The sequence below is a fragment of the Spermophilus citellus genome (genome assembly GCF_964194105.1).
Source record: "Spermophilus citellus genome assembly, chromosome: 11".
Classification (NCBI taxonomy): domain Eukaryota; kingdom Metazoa; phylum Chordata; class Mammalia; order Rodentia; family Sciuridae; genus Spermophilus; species Spermophilus citellus.
The window spans coordinates 111,618,248-111,640,374 of record NC_138192.1 but is presented as its reverse complement, the minus strand read 5'-3'; the positions used below and the strand labels follow the sequence as shown (position 1 = coordinate 111,640,374).

Sequence of the window (22,127 nt, the reverse complement as noted above, 5' to 3'; positions counted from 1 at the left end):
TATCATTTGTGGGTTGATTTCAGAAAACACTAATACATATGATGTCACCTAACTGTTGACTGATTGGCCCATAGCAGGTGGCATCTCCATCTCCACCAGTTGTATTTAATGGGCATTTATATAGAGTTTCGTCCATGATGCTTTTTGAAGCAATCTTCTCTTTACACTGCATCAGGTATACAGTTCATAATTTTTTGACCTATGTGATTTATGTGTCTGTTTTCCACAGCTTCAAAGTCCTGCAGTTGTAATGTTAACCACCAACAGCATTGATTTGCAATTGGCATGAGAGTATGCTTCAACCATTGTATAATTCTGATCTATTTGTGAATGATGACTTTTTTTGACAATGAAATTGTTGACTATAGAATTTTCCTTAATACTTCAATAAAAGTACATTCACTCTAGTCTAAGTTATTCCCCTGAGTTGAATGTCTTGCTTTTACACGAAATTTTTAATTAAGAGTAGTGTTTAATAGATCTAAGTCTCCCCACCACTGAGGTACAATTAATAAACTAATTATTACTAGTTTGGATCACTACTTTTATGAATTCACATAGATATTAATATATATTTTATATAAATAACATGTATATGTATGTATGGGGGAGTCAGCTATTATATCTTGTTAGCAATCAGCAATGGATTTTATTTTTTATTTCTTTCTAAGGTTTAAAGTCTAATTGTGATTCTTTATGAGCTGTGTAATTTAACCTGTGGGTTCTTATAATTTATAACAACTAATGTCACAGAAGCTTTTTAAAAAATTATATACTTTCAAGACCCCAAGGGTATACTTCATCCTGTGCATACATAATAAGAATAATATCCTTCTTCAGTCTTAATAGAATCTGTGATGGAGATTCTGGAACCATTAAGGCCCAAATGAAATATTTTTAAAAATTATTGAGATGTATTTATTTTGAGAGAGTGTGCAAGGCAAAATGACATTAAGCTGAAGCTATGGATAAAAAATGGTGAGGAATATGTAGGTCAGTACAAGTATATGTGAGCTGACCTGCTAAGACACCTACACACCTCAAAAATGAAGGGATTTCAAACGGGTATCTGGTCTCTGAGGAGAACAATCTGACATTCAGTTCATAGTCAGGCGATTCAGTTTACTTTAGACAACTTTAGGAGGAAAGGCAAAAAGATAGCTGCTCCGCTCCCCAAAGTTTTCTTTAATTGTGAAAATATTTCAGAATACTAGTTTCACTTAAAAAAAAGAAACACTTTCAATTAAATGCTAAGAGATTCCTTCTTAGAATATGGAAAAAGCTGGGCGTTAACTAACCATCTTAGTGGATTTTGATGTTTTTCAGGGAATGATGTACCTAGAAGAAAGACGGCTTGTTCATCGGGACTTGGCAGCTCGAAATGTGTTAGTGAAATCTCCAAACCATGTGAAAATCACAGATTTTGGACTAGCCAGACTCTTGGAAGGAGATGAAAAAGAGTATAATGCGGATGGAGGAAAGGTAGGTATCTTTTTGAAAACAATATTGATTGAAAATACAGTATGGTATCATTTTATCTTCTTTTATTTATTTATTTTTTTTAGGAAGAAACCAGTTAGCCTGAGGTTTAGGAGATTATAACCCAGTTTTATCACTTGTTCTTATTCCTGCTCTGGGTCAAATATATATATATATTTTTTTTTTCCAAAAATATAAAAAATATAAATCCAAAAATATAAATATTTTGCAATGATAGGCTTCCAAGTGCTTAACGTTGATTTTTTTTACCCTAAATGCTTATATGCCTGCTACATTCAAATCTTATCAAAAGGTGAAATAGCAAAAAAAAACACTTCCCTTTTGAGGTTTATCTGGCTTTCTTTGATTTTAAGAACATATTTTGACTTTTCACTACCAAATTGCAGTAGTTTGGGACCTCAGCTTTGAAGTTCACTACAATATTGCACAGGAGAAAAAGTCTATAAATCACATGACTTCACTTGTCTTAAGAACATACAGCTGTAAGATTTGTCTAAAGCAAGATTCATTACAGCTTTAAATGCCTGGTAACCATTAAGTCTTTATCAAGCCACCTGTGATTTAAACTTACTTCCTTAACACAATGTCTGTAGTCCATAAACTCAGTTAACTCCTTGCCCATAGGGAAATCATTTTCAATGTGTCTCCTGTTCCCTTTCACTGAATACCATGATTCTGTCATGGAGTTACCTTGATGTCACCTTGGTGAGCAGCCAACCTCATGATTTCAAAGGCCTATTTAGTTTTAAGCTTTCAACTGCGAAGTAGAAGTGTTTGTCTTTATTCCATAGAATCTAATTATATTCCCAGACATATAATGCTGCCCTTCGGGTTGAAATGCATTCTGCTGACCCATCAACAGCAGAGTATGTGGGTTGAGTTGTTTTTCTTGTAGTGATGATGGATTTGTGCTGATCCTCTCACTTTTTTGTTTTTTTTTTAATATACTAGTTCCTGTTTTGAAACAGTACAGATTTTCAGTACTGGCTAACCCAGACAAGGGAGGTCATTTGCTGGGGAACATAGCAAAGCTAACTTTGAAATTCATGATTTTAAACAATTTAGTGACCGACTTACATAAGAGAGGAAGAGGTAAGTGTAGAAAGGATTTATTGTATTCCTAGCTCAAATTATGTCTGGAGTGAAAAGGGATAATTGAAAATGTAAGACATCCCATTTTTTTAAGAAAAAATATAACATGGACACATTTTTAAGAGGCAAACATATTAGAGGTTGGATTTGGTATGTGGGTCATAATATGAATTCATAACTAGTAAAGTAAGAAACTTATTTTAACTTTAACTCATAACTAATAAGAAAGTTGTCCCTGTCTTATTATTTTACTTTTTTATTATATGTTTTAGTCAGCTTTGTTTATTGCTGTGACCAAAGATCTAACAAGAACAATTTTAAGGAGGAAAAGTTTAGTTGGGACCTTGTGGTTACAGAGGTCTCAATTCATAGGTGACTGACTCCATTTCTTGGGGCCTGACATGAGGCAGAAAATCATGGTGGATGCATGTGGTAGAGGAAAGCACCTGGGAACATGGCACCAGGAAGGAGGACGAGAGGAAGAGAGGAAGAGAGGAAGAGAGAGAGAGAGACAGACAGACAGACAGACAGACAGAGACCACGCACTCTGCTCAACAGGGACAAAATATAAACCACAAAGACATGCCCTAGGGACCCACTCTCCCTAGCCACACTCTACCAGCCTTCAGTTACCATCCAATTAATCCTTGATTTATTGCCTAAATCAGTGGATTAACACACTGATTATGTTAAGGCTTTTATAACCCAATTATTTCATCTCTAAACACTTTTGCATTGACTGACACATGAGCTTTCGGGGGCTACCTCATATTTAAACCTGTATATGAAGCTTTTCTTTAAAAAAATAAGTACAATACTTTAGGGACAATTTCACAGAATCTTTGAATTAATTCACTTTGTAAATTTCAATCCATTTTTTCTCACTATCTTGAAAAATAACGTATTAAAATTTATATCTATAAACACACAAAGAATATAATTGATCAAGTTCAGAGCTTCAGATTTAGTATGTATATAAATTGCATTTTTATATAAAACTTTCACTTCTTATTTCTTTACAGATGCCAATTAAATGGATGGCACTGGAGTGTATACATTATAGAAAATTCACCCACCAGAGTGACGTTTGGAGCTATGGTAAATAAATCTTCCTTATGAATTAAGGTTTTTAAGCCAAAAATAAATACATTCAGTTCATGTAAAATATCCTAAGTATTTTATTGTGTTAAAACTATCTATTTATAGGCCTCATTTCCTAAAGAAATTAACTTATTTAAAAATGCAAAAGAAAAATACGGTAAAGAGAGTACTTTTTATTTTTTTATTTTTTAATTACATGGTCTTCTAAAATGGAAAATGTTGATATCTCTGCCATCAGCTCTGGTTTGGTAGCAACTGTCTGATCATTTTTACTGAAAACAAACACAAAAACAAAACTTGGCCAATTTTAGTTTAGGGATAATTTCATAGAATCTCATGGTGTTAATTTTCAACAATTCTTTGAAAATATAATTCTGAATGCAAAGAATGTTGAAGGACAAAATAAAAAGAATGACAGCTTTTTGTTTTCCTTTTTGCTATGGGAATTTCTGTTCTATGGTAGAAAATTTAGAGATTATGGTCATAACAATTAACAATTACTGAAAACAGAGGTAAGAGAGAAGACTTCTAATTGCAACTTCAGTTTTAGTTTACAAACAACTTTTGGAGTAATAGAAACATTATAGAGTGAATAATATGAATTCGTAAAGATTGATATTTATAATTAGAACATTTCTTTCATTGTGTTATGATGAGCTCTTCAGCATCTATCTGGCTCCTTACAACTTGGTCTGCTTACCACTTAGCAAGAGTTAAGGACTTTTCTGAGTTTGAATATGACATAAAAATAGCATTTATTTAAAATAAAAAGCACCCAAATGCCTTTTTAAATGAAAAGTGTAATGGTGGGATTTAAAGATCTGGTACAATTTGTTTTACTCAAATTTAAGCTTACTTTTAAGTTTTCATTAAAAATAAAATATTTAGACCATTTAATTACTAAAGAACTCACAACTCTTCTGTAGAAAAGAAATTCATTATTCCTAAAAAACTACTTAAGACATTTCAATAAAATGTGTCTCCCCTGTGTATGCCATAGGAAGTATGTAAATTTCAAAAAGACTGCACATATTCTACTTTTCTTAGAAGTATAAATGAGTGTTTGAAGTTTAGGCAGATATAAAGAAAAGCCTGGCAAAATTTAGTAGATGTGCTACTTAACTGCAAGTGATAGATAGAAAAGCAAATCTATCACATATATGATAGACATTTTATATAATGCAGATTAGCATACATATTATTATTTATGTATTACATGATAGCATGAATACATGATCTGGATAGATTTATAAATTATGTATCACAGAAGATTTATGTATGTTCTTATGTATATTAGTATAATATACACATAGGCTTTTTTCTTTCTATTTCTTTTCTTTTTGTACTTTATTTTCCATGAATTAGATGTGATAATTTGCTGGAGGCAAATTTTAAATGATATTAAAATAAGCCAACAAAAAATGTTGGCAGAACTGTCATAATTTTAATAATAAAGTGTGTCTTTGAAGAAAATCCTGTTACTTGGGCTGTACTAGTTTTCTGCATGTTATGTTTCTAAAAATCTCACATTCTTTAGTAAAAATGAAGAAGTGGAGATACAGTATTCTGTTATGAAACACAGCCCAGGTCGTCAATACATATTCATCAGGCACTTAAGAGAGATAAACAGGGAGCCTACATCCTGGGAACAAATCTTTACTCCACACACTTCAGATAGAGCCCTAATATCCAGAGTATACAAAGAACTCAAAAAATTAGACAATAAGATAACAAATAACCCAATCAACAAATGGGCCAAGGACCTGAACAGACACTTCTCAGAGGAGGACATACAATCAATCAACAAGTACATGGAAAAATGCTCACCATCTCTAGCAATCAGAGAAATGCAAATCAAAACCACCCTAAGATACCATCTCACTCCAGTAAGATTGGCAGCCATTATGAAGTCCAACAACAACAAGTGCTGGCGAGGATGCGGGGAAAAGGGTACACTTGTTCATTGTTGGTGGGACTGCAAATTGGTGCAGCCAATTTGGAAAGCAGTATGGAGATTTCTTGGAAAGCTGGGAATGGAACCACCATTTGACCCAGCTATTCCCCTTCTCCGTCTATTCCCTGAAGACCTAATAAGAGCATGCTACAGGGACACTGCTACATCGATGTTCATAGCAGCACAATTCACGATACCAAGATTTTGGAACCAACCTAGATGCCCTTCAATAGATGAATGGATAAAAAAAATTTATACACAATGGAGTATTACTCTGCATTAAGAAATGACAAAATCATAGAATTTGGAGGGAAATGGATGGCATTAGAGCAGATTATGCTAAGTGAAGCTAGCCAATCCTTAAAAAACAAATGCCAAATTACTTCTTTGATATAAGGGGAGTAACCAAGGACAGGACAGGGACAAAGAGCTTGAGAAGAAGATTAACATTAAACAGGGATGATAGGTGGGAGGGAAAGGGAGAGAGAAGGGAAATTGCATGGAATTGGAAGGTGATCCTCAGGGTTATACATAATTACATATAAGAGGAAAGGAGGGGTAAGAGAAAAATAATACAAGTGGAAGAAATGATTTACAGTAGAGGGGGTAGAGAGAGAAAAGGGGAGGGGAGGGGAGGGGAAGGGAAGGGAGATAGTAGAGAATAGGATAGACAGCAGAATACATCAGTCACTAGAATGGCAATATGTAAATCAATGGAAGTGTAACTGATGTGATACAGCAATCGGTATACGGGGTAAAATGGGAGTTCATAACTCACTTGAATCAAACTGTGAAATATGATATATTAAGAACTATGTAATGTTTTGAACGACCAACAATAAAAAAAAAGATTCTTATGATATATCATAAGTGATTGCAAAAGGCATAAAAGGCAGAGAAAGCTACATAATCTTGTTTATAGTACACCTTTATGGGAAATTATCACTGGCTGCATCTTTATATTTATAAAAATGTACATCAGCTATGATGATGATATATATATATATATATATATATATATATATATATATATATATATATATATATATATATATATATATATATATATATATCTTTAGGTGATGGAGCTGCAGTATATGTTTTTAAGCTGTTTCTGATTGAATTTTTCTGAGATTATCCTTTTCCATGAAGCCATCCTTATTTAACACTTATTTTGTCATCACTCTACCAAGAAAGGATTGGATTGTTCTTATAAGTGGGGGTTTGAGTTTCAGCTTTTATGTTTGTATATTTGCTTCTGTCAATTATATATTTTTATTTGTAATTGCTGTGCAGTTTGCTTTTGTTGTAAGTTCTGATAGAGATGTGAGAGTATCTATTCTGACTTTTATAACTGCCTACCTGAGTTAATAAAATGTAATCATTAAATGCATATTATATGAGTATGACTAACTTAGAAATGTACAACCATTCATTCCAGTTGGCAGCAGAGAAGAAAACATAGCCTTACCTAATGGATTTTTAAAATGTATCTGTCTGTATGTATCAATCAAACTCAGGTTGTAATATTATTGTGCCCACCTATTTACAATTTAAAAATCTTTATCCCTAAGAAAAATGTAACTTTAAATATGTGGTTGCTTATTATATCATAAGAAAGAGTTCTTTAGTATACATATTATTGCCTGAATCAGAATTACTATTGTTATCAAAACAGGTTGTTTGAATGCTTTTAGTATATTTTTTCCAGAGGAATCAGTGTCTATAGTGGCTCAAGAAAGTAATTTCATTATGCAGAGAATAAACTATTCTTGATTACTTTCCATTTTTGGGATGCTTACTTTTTAAGTATTATATCTTACATATGAATTGATCCCTGCATTTTGGTTCTCATGTGATAAATGACTTAATATGCTTTATTCTACTTTTTTTCTTTGTTAGTGAAAAGGTGAGCCACAGTTCTTTACTGTGGCATAAGAAAATTATTCTAAAATCTTTGCTTAACTAACTGTTAAGGCTTTTATAGAAAAGGGCTAAATTTTGAGATTTAAAATCAATTTCAATTTTTCCTGAAATCATTTTTATTTGATGAGCTGAACACATATTTATACAATAAATAAATTGTATTCTGAGCTGTAACATAACTTGGGTCAGCAAACATTAGCATTATTTATCAGTAGAAATGGGAATAGATTCTACATTCTGACATCAACTCTAAATCACCTCTACTAGGCATTAACATTAAAAATTCCAAAACAATAATAAGAGAATCAAATTCTCCCACAAAGATTTTAGCACTTAGTAAATGCAGGAATCTGAAGAACCTTCTTTAACTTTCTTTTGATTGATCTTTAGGGAACATTCTTTTGCCACTTGACATATTGCTTGTTTGTTTGAATTATGTTGTCAGTATGCTTATGGAAGAATTTTATCTCCAATTTAGGAGTCACTATATGGGAACTGATGACCTTTGGAGGGAAACCCTATGATGGAATTCCAACTCGAGAAATTCCTGATTTATTAGAGAAAGGAGAACGTTTGCCTCAACCTCCCATCTGCACCATTGATGTTTACATGGTCATGGTCAAATGTAAGAGTGTGAAATAATTTTATAGTCATTATCACTGTTCTTAATAAAATAATAGTAGAGAGTATACTAGAGTATAATGTTTCTCTGTACTGGAGAACAGAACAGTTGAAAAATCACTGATGGAGCATGTAAACACCTGTTTGCTGTAATTATTAATATACAGTAATATCATGCTTCCCTACTTCGAAGTCAAAGTTAGATGACTCTAACTATTCTTAAATCTTATAATTTTCAGAACTACCTACCATAAAGAAATATAATTAGTTACAACGTTGTTAGTGGTAACATTAATGTTAGTAATCTTTAAGGGAGTATGTCAGACTAAAATTAATGATCTAAACAAAGAAAGCTTGAAACTGATAGTTTAAAAAATGAATTAAATGGAAATAGGTTTGTCAGTTTTTTTAGTCAGAGCAAATTATCCAAGTAGGGTGGGAAGTAGAAGAAATGTCTCTACATTCAGCTAAAATGATTAGGAATGTTTATTTTCATCAACTTGATCATCTGTTTACATCAAACTCTTACTTTTCTTTCCCCTTACTATGCCCCAGACACATACGTATTATAAATGTGTTCTGGAAGTCTAGGCCCTTAATTTAAATAGAATTAGGGAAGTCTCTGGAGTTCCAGACTTAATTTAAGTGATATTAACAGGAACAGTCTCTCTTGCATAATCTGGGGTTTTCCCCTTTTGAAATACACAGTGTTAGCAAAGGAACCAACTGGTGAAGGTGAATAAGCACCTTATTAATAAGAGACTTTGGACCCAGGTCTACTCAAATTTATATTCATGACATGCATGATGCATTCTGACAGTGAGGCAAGAAATAAAAACTGTTCTTTACAGTTCAGGTCAGCATGCCCTTTTTTCTAAGCACAGTTCTATTTACTCAATATTTAGAGAGGACCACATATCTCACAGTGAAGTTAACCTTTTTTGGCTCTAAGAGTTCCATAAACAACTATTTTTTCATGAACATCTCAGTAATAATAAGCATTTCTTTAAAATGAATATATAGAAAATATACAGTGTTTGAGTTTTGTTAAGAAAGAAAAAAAGTAGGTGACATCAATGATACATAAAACGATACCCAAAGAATTCCCAGAACAGGAATAAAAATTGAACCCCAGAATAGGAGAAACAGTTTTTATAGTTTTATTCAATCAACATGGCTTGGTAAATGTCCAGAGAATAAAGTATTAAAACATGCAAGCATTATATAATTTGATCCCATAACCAGAATAGGAGATGATACTCTGATGAAATGATGTAAAATTAGGCAAAATTTTTACCTTCTTAAGCAAACTCTATTAGGAATTTTACCTCCCCCCACCCCAGGAATTTTAATACTTTAAAAGAGAATCATTTGACAAAAAAAAAAAAAATCAAGGAAAGCTGATGCTTTTATTCTTGTCATATCATCCTCTAAATAGCATCTAGAAATATAAGATCCATTTTATCTAGACTCCCATATAAATAATAATGTATACCTTAGAAACTGCTGATAGTATTTTTATGCAGGAAAGGTTAGTACTAAGATAAGCTAATGATTATTGCTGGACAAACATTACCAATATTTTACATTCTTTCTTTTTCCCCACCAGGAAAAACTGGCACAAAAGTTACTTTCAGTTCCCTTTTCCTCTCTTTGTTCAGTGATCAGTATTGCACCAAATGTTTTCTCTCTTGTCATTCCTGATACAAAATGATAAATTATATTACAATCACCTCAACTCGACTATAATCAACAAAGTTTCAAAAAATTATCTCCACACCCAAAACAACAACAAAAATCTGATTTTCCATAGCTTCTCATAGTTAGTCTGCATTCTGTTTTCTAAGAAGAAAATAAAAATTTTAAATATTTCATCTGATATTTTATAGTATATGATAGTAAATGATGAGTATCAACAAACTGAGTTCTTTCACTAGCCTCCTTCATTTTTCAGATCATTATTATTAAAACAATATTTTTCACACTTTAGCCTATATTTTCACAAAATTTAAATGTCACTGCTTTTTTCAAATATGGATATGCTGACAATTTTATTGTGTGTAAATTTCCAGGCTGGATGATTGACGCTGACAGTAGACCTAAATTTAAGGAGCTGGCTGCCGAATTTTCAAGGATGGCTCGAGATCCTCAAAGATATCTTGTTATTCAGGTTAGTACACTTGACTTTGTTTTTAAGAATATCCCCCTGGCAAATGCACTGCAAAATATGACAATCTCAACTTTAGTGCTCCAGACCACTAACATTAATTAAGTATGTTATGGTGTGAAACAACTTATACAAAAGAACTCTTTACCTGATATCAGATCCACCTCTCAGAGCTTTCCCCTAGTGCTCTAATGAATGCTATTGAACAGCCAATTGATTATGATGACCCATATATGTAAAAGGGTCTTATCCTCAGAAAAACCTTCTATCACTCTGCTTTTTATTAGTATTCTGTATAACTCATGTTCATTATTGTAATCTTTCCTTTATAGATTCAAAGGATGATGGATTTTTTTTAATCAGAGAAAAATGAATCAAAAATTTACAAATAGTAACATTTAGTTTCCTAGAAAAATATCTTACAATATATTTTTATATTTGCAGAGACATGCAGCATCCAAGAAAAAACTCAATTCAAATGATTTCATACACATATGAATTAAATAATAGGCCAAAAGATCATTTTATGTTTAATAACAAACATACTTTTGTAATCTTTAGTTAAGAGCAAATTATCTGGGTAGGGTGGATGGAAAAATAGATTGTATGATTTAATAAATTCTAATTTATCTATGATATTTTTTCACCCAAAACATAAACAAATGGACCTTTGATACACTGAATTATATTTTCTTATTAAAACAAAGGAGCCTTTATTTCTCTATCAATACTCTTACATTAAGATCAAAGTCACCCTTTAAAGTTAATGATGTCTAGTTATTTTCCCCAAAATTAACCTTTCTGAACTGATTTTTTATTAAAAAACATACAATATTGAAAAAAAAAGAAAGAAGGTGACAAGAAAGGTTTTTTTTGACACTATAAAAAGGGTTTTGGTGTCTCTCCCATACCCATTGATTCTCTTCGCCATTTGTGCTGTGACTTTGAATGCTACCACTTTGACCAGGTAGCCATCATTCATACCATATAACAAATCACAGAGCTTCTGTATCCTAATAACTGAACAGCATCAAACCAACTACATAAAATTAAGATTGATAAATTGATTGCCTTTACTATTGATTCTTAAAGTCCAGCCCACCTACCATCTTGACAAAGAACCCTTAGCCTCAGATCTGAAGTGGATTTTGCCTCTCTCAAACATCTATAGCATTCTGTTTTATTCCTTTCTGATGTCATTCATCACATTCTTCTTGTATTAAATTTATTTATCTTATAGTGTCATACCTAAACATATTATAGGCTTCTTTATGGCTGAAGTTGTGCCAAAGAATAATCTCCTGAAATGTATACATGGATTTTTTTTTAACAGTTGTTTGGCTCTTACATAAATTTGCTACAGAGACCACATATTTAAAATGAAGAGAAGGATCATGTATTTTATGTGTCTGATGGGCAATTCTTTCAGGGTGATGATCGTATGAAGCTTCCCAGTCCAAATGACAGCAAGTTTTTTCAGAATCTCTTGGATGAAGAGGACTTGGAAGATATGATGGATGCTGAGGAATACCTGGTCCCCCAGGCTTTCAACATCCCTCCCCCCATCTATACTTCCAGAGCAAGAATTGACTCAAATAGGGTAAGAATCAATTATGCATGCATGTCTCAGAAGTAAAATCCTATGAACATATTATAAGTGCTAAAATTTCAAAATAACTAGATAGCTAAAATAATTTTGATTTCTAAAACATACCAACACCACCAAAGATGTACCATGCTTTCCATATACATAATTAATTTTGGAAGACAAGCATGAATAATCCCAATTGTACTCTGAAATACCTCAAAATTTCAAAAGAAGGAAAATTTTACTCATGTTACTTAAAACAGATCTTAATTTTTTAAAAGCCAATTCAAATTTATAAAACTATATATGTATTTAAATAATCCAAATTCTTACCAAATACACTGTTTTGTTAATAAAAATGATATGACTCAATGGTCAAGAAGTAATACTAGTATAACTCTCACTTATTTAGGAAGCATTAAATATTTTCTGTCAAATTGAAATACACAGAAAACTACAATTCTTTGATCTAAATCATTCATATTAGAGGATATCAGAATCATTTCCAAAACAGACTTAAGTTTTGGAAGAAGCTTCTGAAAAATAATTTACATGTGTTTCAATATAGCTTCCTCTTTGTATGAATACAATTTTTCCCTAAGGGTCATCAAATTCATGTTTGTTCATTTGTTTATTTTTAAAAATTCATTTATCATTCATGCAACATGTATTAAGTGCTTTTGCATAAGAAGCATTAGTACACATTTGAGAGTCAAAGAATTTTGACATAAATTCTGCCTTCAAAGAGGGTCCAGGCTAATTAAAGAGTCACACAGCTACAGAGGTGGAGGACTTCATGATAAATGCTGTAATCAAGTGTTCATTGACCATTATGGAGAATGGAGAAGCAGTAAATTTATTTCTGTAATCAGTGTCTTCCACTGATAACCACGTGATGCTTAACTTTTCTTTTTCTAGGAAGCTACTCATTCTCTTCTCCTCCATCTCAGAACATTATCATAGCTGTAAAACCAAATAGTATCTCATTTTTCTTGACCATAGGCATAAAGAAATTTTTAACTTGCTGTTAATTCTCTAAAATGAAGTTCTTTGCTTTTTTCAGATTGACAGCAATAATAATAAAGTAATGCTTGCCCTTTGTTTACTACTCAACACATAAATGTTAATCCTCTTAACATTTACAACAACCCATAGGTTCAATTTTTATTATGCCCATCTTACAAATGAGGAAACTTGCCACAGAGAAGTTAGGTGATTTGTCTAGTTTACACAGTTACCCATTAGAAGAGCAGAATTCTATGTAAGCTACTTGCCTGTACTGTACTGTTCTATGGCTTTAAAATGATTGGAATGTCTTTATTTACATGATTTGATTGTTAATTTTGGCTTCAACCCCAGAATCTGGGAGTGGTCTTATTTGAGAAATTCCTCAGTGATTTTCTTATCAAATGTGTACCTCAACCTTTCACCCTCCTGCCTCCATTTTAAAAAGTCTCAATTAATTTTTCTTTTCTATAAAATATATGTTATTGTAGACCAAGCTGAAAATTATATCACATGCCTAATGGAAAACAGATTAGTAAAAGTTTTAAATATTTGATCCACTGGTATATAATGCAAATCACTCTCTATATAGGTAGGAACATTTTTGAGATATATCAGGGAGACACATTTTCCTTTCTGTACTTTGCAAAATGACCAAATTATTCCCTTGTTTTTATAACTTACGATGGAAAATTCATTGCTTTTTAATACATTAGTGACATTTTTAAGGAAACAGTTTGTGAAAGTGAAATTCTTGAGAACCTGAAATTTTTTTCTTATACTTATCAATTTCTAAGTTTTTGTTCATTTTAGTTTATAATGCTCAAAGCCAGGAATTCTTAGTAAATAAGTTTGAGCTACTGGAGTTAACAATACAAACTAGAAGTCATAGGAGGACTTATTTGACCCTTATCATCTTTTCTTACTCTGCTTCTTTATTTAAACAAAATTATCTATAAATTTCTTTTTACTTTTTCAGTTCACGGTATAGGAATTGTGCTTAAATATCATTATATTTTTCAGTTACTAAAAATTCTTAGTAGTCATCTATATTGTTCTAATTTTTAATTTCTGGCTTTATGTAATTTTATGGAAAATTCTAATCTATATGAATGTCATTCCCCCTCCTTAATTTTCTAAGTTATATTATTGTTATACTCAGGATACAATTATTTCAATTTGGGGTTGTGTGGCCAAATTATCTCCTAAAGGAACCTCTTAAATTTTGATCAGTTGTTTCTTAAGCATGTTTGGTAGATTGAAACTAAATAACAATTCAGTTTTTAAATGTAGACCTGATTGCCCACAGTCTAGAAGCTTTTAGTTATTGTTTTTTTCAACTTTGAAATAGACAGTATGATATCTATCTGATGTTAGTGTTATGAAGTGAACTTCTAAAAATCACAGTTTCTGTTAAGTGACAGGCAAATAAATATTACCTTCATTTTACAATCACCCACGTTTTATTTTTTTTGTCAGTATCATATATCATAAATAATCATACTTTCTTATTAGGTTTTCTACCCATTACCTGTGAAAAACCTGTTGATGTAATCAAAATTGGGCAAGAAAACTATTTCTATTTTGTTGATTGGTCATATGTTCTAATATCAACTAAATTTCAAGTGTGTTTTGATAAGTAGTAACTTTAAGGCTATGAGTATATTCAAAATACATTGTTGATATTTTTCCAGAAAGTTGATGACAGTAATTGCAAATAATACTAGGAAACACCTATTAAAATCATAGCTGATATCATTATCATTAAATATGCTTTTGCTATTACCTTGAACTTTTTGTCAAAATAATATATACTAAACACTTACTCTACCATGATGTAAAAAGGAAAACATGAGGCGCTATTTAATTTTTGCAACCTTTAGTTCTCTGCATCCATAAAATGGGGATTTAAAAAAATTCTTACAGAATGTTGTGAAGATTAACTTTTTAGCATATGTGAGCATAATTGCCCTTTGATGAACCTGTGGGTGATTCTCAGTAGTGTGGAAATAAATGAAAATACCTGCTTTCAGCATTGCTATAGCAAGAATCAACTACTATCATTTGCACTTTAGCAGAAGCTAAGAGGGCAGAGAAGTAGGAAAGCTTTGAAGGGTTACAGGAAAGGATTCAGGTCTAGAGAAGCTGTAGGCAGGCTAAATAGAAGTGATTGGTTGGAAGTATATATTTGGTTCTCTGTAGTTAGTTCTCTTTAAAAAATGTTCTAATTAGTTATACATGATAGTAGAATGTATTTGGATATGTTATACAAATAAGGAATATAATTTCTCATTCTTCTATTTGTACATGATGAAGAAGTACACTGGTCATGTAATCATATATGCACATAGTATAGTAATGTCTGATTCATTCTACTATCTTTCCTATTCCCATTCCCTCTCCCTTCCCTTCATTCCCCCTTGTCTAATTCAAAGTACTTCTATTCTTCCCTAACCCCTACCCCTCATTGTGAATTAGCATCTGCATATTAGAGAAAACATTTGGCCCTTGATTTGGGGGGGGGATTGGCTTATTTCACTTAGCATGATAGTCACCAGTTACATCCATTTACCAGCAAATGCCATAATTTCATTCTTCTTTATGGCTGAGTAATATTCCATTGTGTATATGTACCACATTTTCTTTGTCCATTCATCTGTTGAAGGGCACCTAGGTTGGTTCCATAGTTTAGCTATGGTGAATTGAACTGCTCTAAATATTGATGTGGCTGTGTTACTGTAGTATGCTGATTTTAAATCCTTTGGGTATAAACGGAGGAAAGGGATAACTAGGTCAAATGGTGGTTCCATTCCAGTTTTTCTGAGGGAATTGCCATAGTGCTTTCCTTAGTGGTTGTATCAATTCGCAGTCCCATCAGCAATACATCAGTGTACCTTTCCCCACTCATTCTTGCCTACATTTATTGTTGCTTGTATTCTTGATAATTGCCACTCTGATTGATTTGCATTTCTCTAATCACTAGTGATGTTGAACATTTTTTTCATATGTTTGTTGACTGATCATATTTTTTTTTGGTGAAGTATCTGCTCAGTTCCTTAGTCCATTTATTAATTGGACTATTTGGGTTTTTTTGATATTAAGTTTTTTGAGCTCTTTGTATATCCTGGAGATTAATGCTCTATCTGAGGTGTAGGTGGCAAAGATTTTCTCCCATCCTATAGGCTCTCTCTTCATGTTCTAGATTTCCTTTCCTGTGAAGAAGCTTTTTAGTTTGATGCCATCCCATTTATTGATTCTTGATTTTATTTCTTGTGTTTTAAGAGTCTTGTTGAGGAATTTGTTTCCTAAGATGATATGGTCAAGAGTTGGGCCTACTTTTTCTTCTATTAGGCATAGGATTTCTTGTCTAATTCCTAGGTCCTTGATCTACTTCAAGTTAAGTTTTGTGCAAGGTGAGAGATAGGGGTTTAATTTCTTGTTGCTGCATATGTATTTCCACTTTTACCCAGCACCATTTGTTGAAAAGGCTATCTTTTCTCCAATGTATGTTTTTGGTGTTTTTGTGCCTAGAATGAGATGGTATTTATGTGGGTTTGTCTCTGTATCTTCTATTCTGTACCATTGGCCTACATGTTTATTGGGTGCCTTTTTGTTACTATAGCTCTGTAGTATAATTTGAGGTCTCATATTGTGATGTATCCAGTTTCACTTTTCTTGCTAAGGATGGCTTTCACTATTCTGGGCCTCTTATTTTTCCAAATGAATTTCATGTCTACTAATTATGTTTCTAAGAAGAATGTCATTGTGATGTTAATAGGAGATGCATTAAATCTGTACAACACTTTTGATAGTATGTCCATTTGACAATGTTAAATCTGTCTATCCAACAGCATGAGAGATCTTTCCATCTTATAAAGTCTTATTCTATCTCTTTCTTTTGTGTTTTGTAGTTTTCATCATAGACATCTTTCACATCTTTTGATAGATTGATTCCCAAGTTTTTTTTTTTTTTGAGGCTATTGTGAATGGGGTGGTTTTCCTAATTTATTGTTCAGTAGATTCATCACTGATATATATGAATGCATTGATTTATGGGTATTAATTTTATATCCTGCTACTTTGCTGATTTCATTTATGAGTTCTACAAGTTTTAAAGTGGAATATATTGGGTCTTTTAAATAGAGAATTATGTTATTGGCAAATAGGGATAGTTTGAGTTCTTCTTTTCCTACTTGTATCCTTTTAATTTCTTTCTTCTATTTAATTGCTCTGGCTAGAGTTTCAAGGACTATGTTGAATAGAAGTAGTGAAAGAGGGCATTCCTGTGTTGTTCCAGTCTTTAGAGAGAATGCTTTCATTTTTTTCCCATTTATAATGATGCTGGCCTTGGGTTTAGCATAGGTAACTTTTACAATCTTGAGGTATCTCCTACTATCCCTATTTTTTCTACTGTTTTGAACATGAGGGGGTGCTGTATTTTGTTGTATTTTTTTATGCATCTATTTAAGTAATTATATGATTCTTGTTTTTAAGTCGATTGATATTATGAATTATGTTTATTGATTTATGTATGTAGAACCAACTTTGTGTCCTTGTGATGAACCCCACTTCCTCATGATGCACTATCTTTTTAATATGTTTTCCTATGTAATTTGCCAGTGTTTTTAAAGAATTTTTGCATCTATGCTCACCAGGGATATTTTTCTGAAATTTTCATTCCTTGTTGTGTCTTTGTCTGGTTTTGGTATCAGGGTGATACTAGCTTCATATAATGAGTTTGGAAGAGTTGCCTCTTTTGTATTTCATGGAATAGTTTGAGGAATATTGGTGTTAATTCTTCTTTGAGGTAGTTGTAGAACTTGGCTGAGAATCTGTCTGGTCCTGGGCCTTTCTTAGTTGGTAGGCTTTTGATGGTGTCTTCTATTTCACTGCTTGAAATAGTTCTTTTTAAATGGTATCTATCCTCCTGATTCAGTTTGGGTAGATTACATATCTCTAGAAATTTGTTGATGTCTTCAAGATTTTCTATTTTATTGGAATATAAATTTTCAAAATAGTTTCTGAGTATCATTTGTATTTCAGTAGTGTCCATTGTGATATTTCCTTTTTCATCATGAATTTTAGTAATTTGAGGTTTTTCTTTCTTTTTCTTCATTAGCGTGGCTAAAGGTTTATCAATTTTATTTATTTTTTCAAAGAACCAACTTTTTGTTTTGCCAATTTTTGAATTGTTTCTTTTGTTTTAATTGCATTTATTTTAGCTCTGATTTTAATTATATCCTGTCTTCTATTATTTTTGGTGTTGATTTGTGTTTTTTCCTAGGGCTTTGAGGTGTAGTGTTAGGTTATTTATTTGACTATTTTCTAGTATTTTAATAAATGAGCTTAATACAATGAACTTTTCTCTTAGAACTTCCTTCATAGTGCCCCAGAGATTTTGATCTGTTGTATCACTATTCTCATTTACTTCTAATTTTTTTTATTTCATTCCTAATTTTTCTGCTCTCCATTGGTCATTCAATGACCTATTATTTATACTTCATACATTAGAGTAGGGTCTATTTTTAATATTATAGTTTATTTCTAATTTAATTCCATTATGATCTGATAGTATGCAAGGTATTATCTTTATTTTTTTTAATTTGCTAAGAGTTGCTTTTGGGCATAAGATATCATCTATTTATAGAAGGATCCATGTGCTGATGAGAAGATAGTATATTCAATCATTAATGGATGAAAAGCTCTATACAAGTCTGTTAAGTCTAAATTATTGATTGTATTATTTAGTTCTATAGTTTCTTTGTTTAGTTTTTGTTTGGAGGATCAAGCCAGTGGTGAGAGAGATGTGTTACACTCACCCAGTATTATTGTATAGTGGTGTATTTGATTCTTGAAATTGTGAAGGGTTTGTTTTGATATCAGTAGATGCTCCATTTTTTGGTGCATAAATATTTTTGATTGCTATGTCTTGTTGATGTATTCCTTTAAGCAGTATGAAATGCCCTTTTGTATTCCTTCTTATTAACTTTTGCTTGAAGTCAACTTTATCTGATATGAGGATAGAAACACCTGCTTGTTTTCATGACCCATGTGAGTGGTATATTTTTTCCCATTCTTTCATCTTAGTCTGTAGATGTCTTTGCCTATGAGGTGAATCTCTTGAAAACAGCATATTGTTGATTCTTGTTTTTTAATCTAATCTGTCAATCTATTTCTTTTGATTGATGAGTTTAGGCCATTAATATTCAAGGTTATCCTTGAGATATTATTTGTATTCCCACTCATTTTGATTTATTCTGGCTTTTAATTTGTATTAGTTTCTCCTTTGATTGGCTATTCCTTCAGTGTAGTTCTTCCCTTTGCTGTTTTTTACCCTTTTTATTCATTTCATTTTCATTGACTATTTTGCTGAGAATGTTCTATATAGTAGGCTCTCCAGTTGTGAATTCTTGTAACTTTTGTTTATCATGGAAGGTTTTTATTTCATCTTCTAATTTGAAGCTTAATTCTTGGTTGGCATCCTTTTTCTTTCAGAGCTTGGTATATAGCATACCAAGACCTCTTAGCTTTGGGGATCTGGGCTGAAAAATCAGGTGAGATCTGAATTGGTTTCCCCTAAATTATGCCTATTTTCTCTGGCAGTCTTTAAAATTATCCTTATTCTGTATGTTAGGCATCTTCATAATAATGTTCTTTAACGTGGGTCTGTAGTAATTTTGTATATTTAGGTTCCTATAAGCCTCCTGTATTTGATTTTCCACTTCATTCTTTAGGTTTTATATATTTTTTGATATTATTTCATTGAAAGGATTGTGCATTGCTTTGGTTTGTATCTTAGTGCCTCTATCTATCCCAATAAATCTTAAATTTGGCCTTTTTATGTTATCCCATAGTTCTTGGATGTTCTGTTCATGTTCTTTTAATATCTTCTCTGTGTGGTCAACATTATTTTCAAGATTATATATTTGGCCTTCATTGCCTTTGGTTCTATCTTCCTTAAATGGTCCAGTGTGTTGGTTATGCTTTCCATTGAATTTTTAATGTGTTTTATTGTTTCCTCCATTTCGAGGATTTCTGTGTGATTTCTTTTCAGAATCTTTCTTTACTGAAGTGATCTTTCACCTTTTATCTCTAATTTCACTCCTTACTTACATCATCCTTTACTTCATTGGAGCAGTTTAACCATGTTCATTCTAAACTTCTCTGACAGTTCTTCCACTGTGGCATCATTGGATTCTATTATTAGAGCATCTTGGTTTGTTTGGGGTAATTTGTTCCCTTGTTTCTTCATGCTGTTTGTGTGTTTACCAATATGCTGTGTGGGTCTGAGGCAGTATAGTTTCTACACTATAGATTTATAGTGTCCCTTAAGGTTTCTAGTACCTTGCCTTTAAGGAGGAGACAAATAATCACAGCAACCAATGCAAACAATATACAACCTTAAACTAAATAACTCTTACTATGATGTTTACAGTTTTGTCACAATAAACAGAAATGATATGTTCAGTTACTGATTACAGTAAAAACAGTAAGTTTGAAAAAAGGGTTTACAATTTCAAATGGTGGACAAAGAGAGAACAGAAGTAGTATAAGGTGTGATGTTTATGATGGAGGAGAGAAGATAGAATTTTTAAAAAGTATAGGAAGACTGATAAAGGGAATAATAGAGATTGTTAGCATGATAATATAAAAACAATCAAGGGAAACAGATAAGTGAGAGGAAATATATATAAAAAAATAAGGATTGAAAAAAATTTAAAATAGAATGAAAAAAGTAAGAATAAAAGAATATAAAACAAAACTGAAATATACTACTCAGACATCCCAGTCTTCAATAAACTATTGATGAAAAAATAATTGTTTTCAAACAAGGTAGAAATGTGAGAGAAAAACAAAAAAAAAAAAGAAGAAGAAAAAATCTCAAAGAAATTGAATAATTGTTTCCTTTGAAGTTCACAAGTTTCTCAGCTTCCCTTCTCAGCAATTAGGTGGGGTTGTCTAGAGTTTGATGCTTGTCCACCCTCAGGGTGGGTGAGGTTGAAAGGTGAGAGGGTTGATCCTGGAGGTGGAACTTCTGGAGGTCAGGTATAGACTTAGGTATGCTCCAGCCTTGTTGATGAATACCAATTGGTCTGGAGATTTTAAATCCGAGCACCTCCAGAGTCCAGCAATTGCTGGTCCATGTTGGAAGATTGCATCACAGGAATCTCCGTTGCATTTCTCTTGATTAGGTACTTCTCTCCCAGCAATCCAGAAAGCAGCTGGATTGGAAGGGGAAGGGGAAGCCAGTAAGTTTCCGAGACCAGTATTACCCTGTATAAGCCTATTAGAGATAGCAATAGCCACTTCCTTCAAATCTGATTGCAGGTGACCAGATTCCTAGGCTGTATATTATAGATAAGGAGAATTCTTTCCTGGTCAGGTTTTTGTAGGTTGTGGATCAGAGTTTTATTTTTAAAGGAGGTCCAATTATTTTCCCATTGTATATTCAGTCTATCAATAAGTTTTAGGTTCCATTGTGACCTCCGTCTCACTGGATATATTTATTTTAATCAATGCTATCTAATATTTCCAACTAAATTTTCAGTACTATTTAGAAATTTCTCCGTGGATTTTTTTTTTCTGTTAAGATGGATAAAGCTGGTCTTTTTCTTTTGATTTACCTAGATTTATATTTGTTTGATATAATTAATTATATATAAATGCAACAGCAATGAATAAAAATATCTAATAAGTTGACAGAGTTGAAGATATTTTTAGCTCTAATGATATTAGAAAATTTAATTTAATGTAAAAGCTTCAATGTAATTTTGTACAGGAGGGCATGATTTCAATTGTGGAAGTTTCATTTAGTCTTTGTAATGAATAGTGTGAAGAATTAAATGCCACTCCCTTTTAAAACATATCAATTCATAAATATGTACAAATATTTTGTGTCAATTTTTTAAAAAGCATGTATAATCAGGAAACTATCAGTTATTCAGGCCAGTGGAAGGTAGAGGAACTATAGCTCCTCACATAGGTGGAGTGAGTAACCTCTGTGATCTATCATTCCATTTTAACTTTTCTCCACTTCTCTCCAGCCTACTAAGAAATAAATATATTTATAAATTTGCATCTTCCCTGCCTTTTTTGACCCTTCTTTTCCAAGTGGACATATAAGTAAGTTGAAAAATGGACAAAAGTGTAGGCAGACATGAAAGATGTAGAAA

At 32.1% G+C, this 22,127-nt stretch overlaps 1 protein-coding gene across 3 annotated transcripts in view; it reads left to right on the top strand.

Annotated features, from left to right (window-relative positions):
- Positions 1-22,127, top strand: part of ERBB4 (erb-b2 receptor tyrosine kinase 4) — a 1,081,463-nt gene that overhangs the window by 1,024,859 nt on the left and 34,477 nt on the right. For all 3 annotated transcript variants that reach the window (XM_081261308.1, XM_081261306.1, XM_081261307.1), the window contains 5 exons: positions 1,327-1,482; positions 3,615-3,690; positions 8,052-8,198; positions 10,267-10,364; positions 11,791-11,961. In XM_081261308.1, the coding sequence (XP_081117434.1) occupies positions 1,327-1,482; positions 3,615-3,690; positions 8,052-8,198; positions 10,267-10,364; positions 11,791-11,961 (648 nt within the window). The remainder of the gene's footprint in view (positions 1-1,326; positions 1,483-3,614; positions 3,691-8,051; positions 8,199-10,266; positions 10,365-11,790; positions 11,962-22,127) is intronic.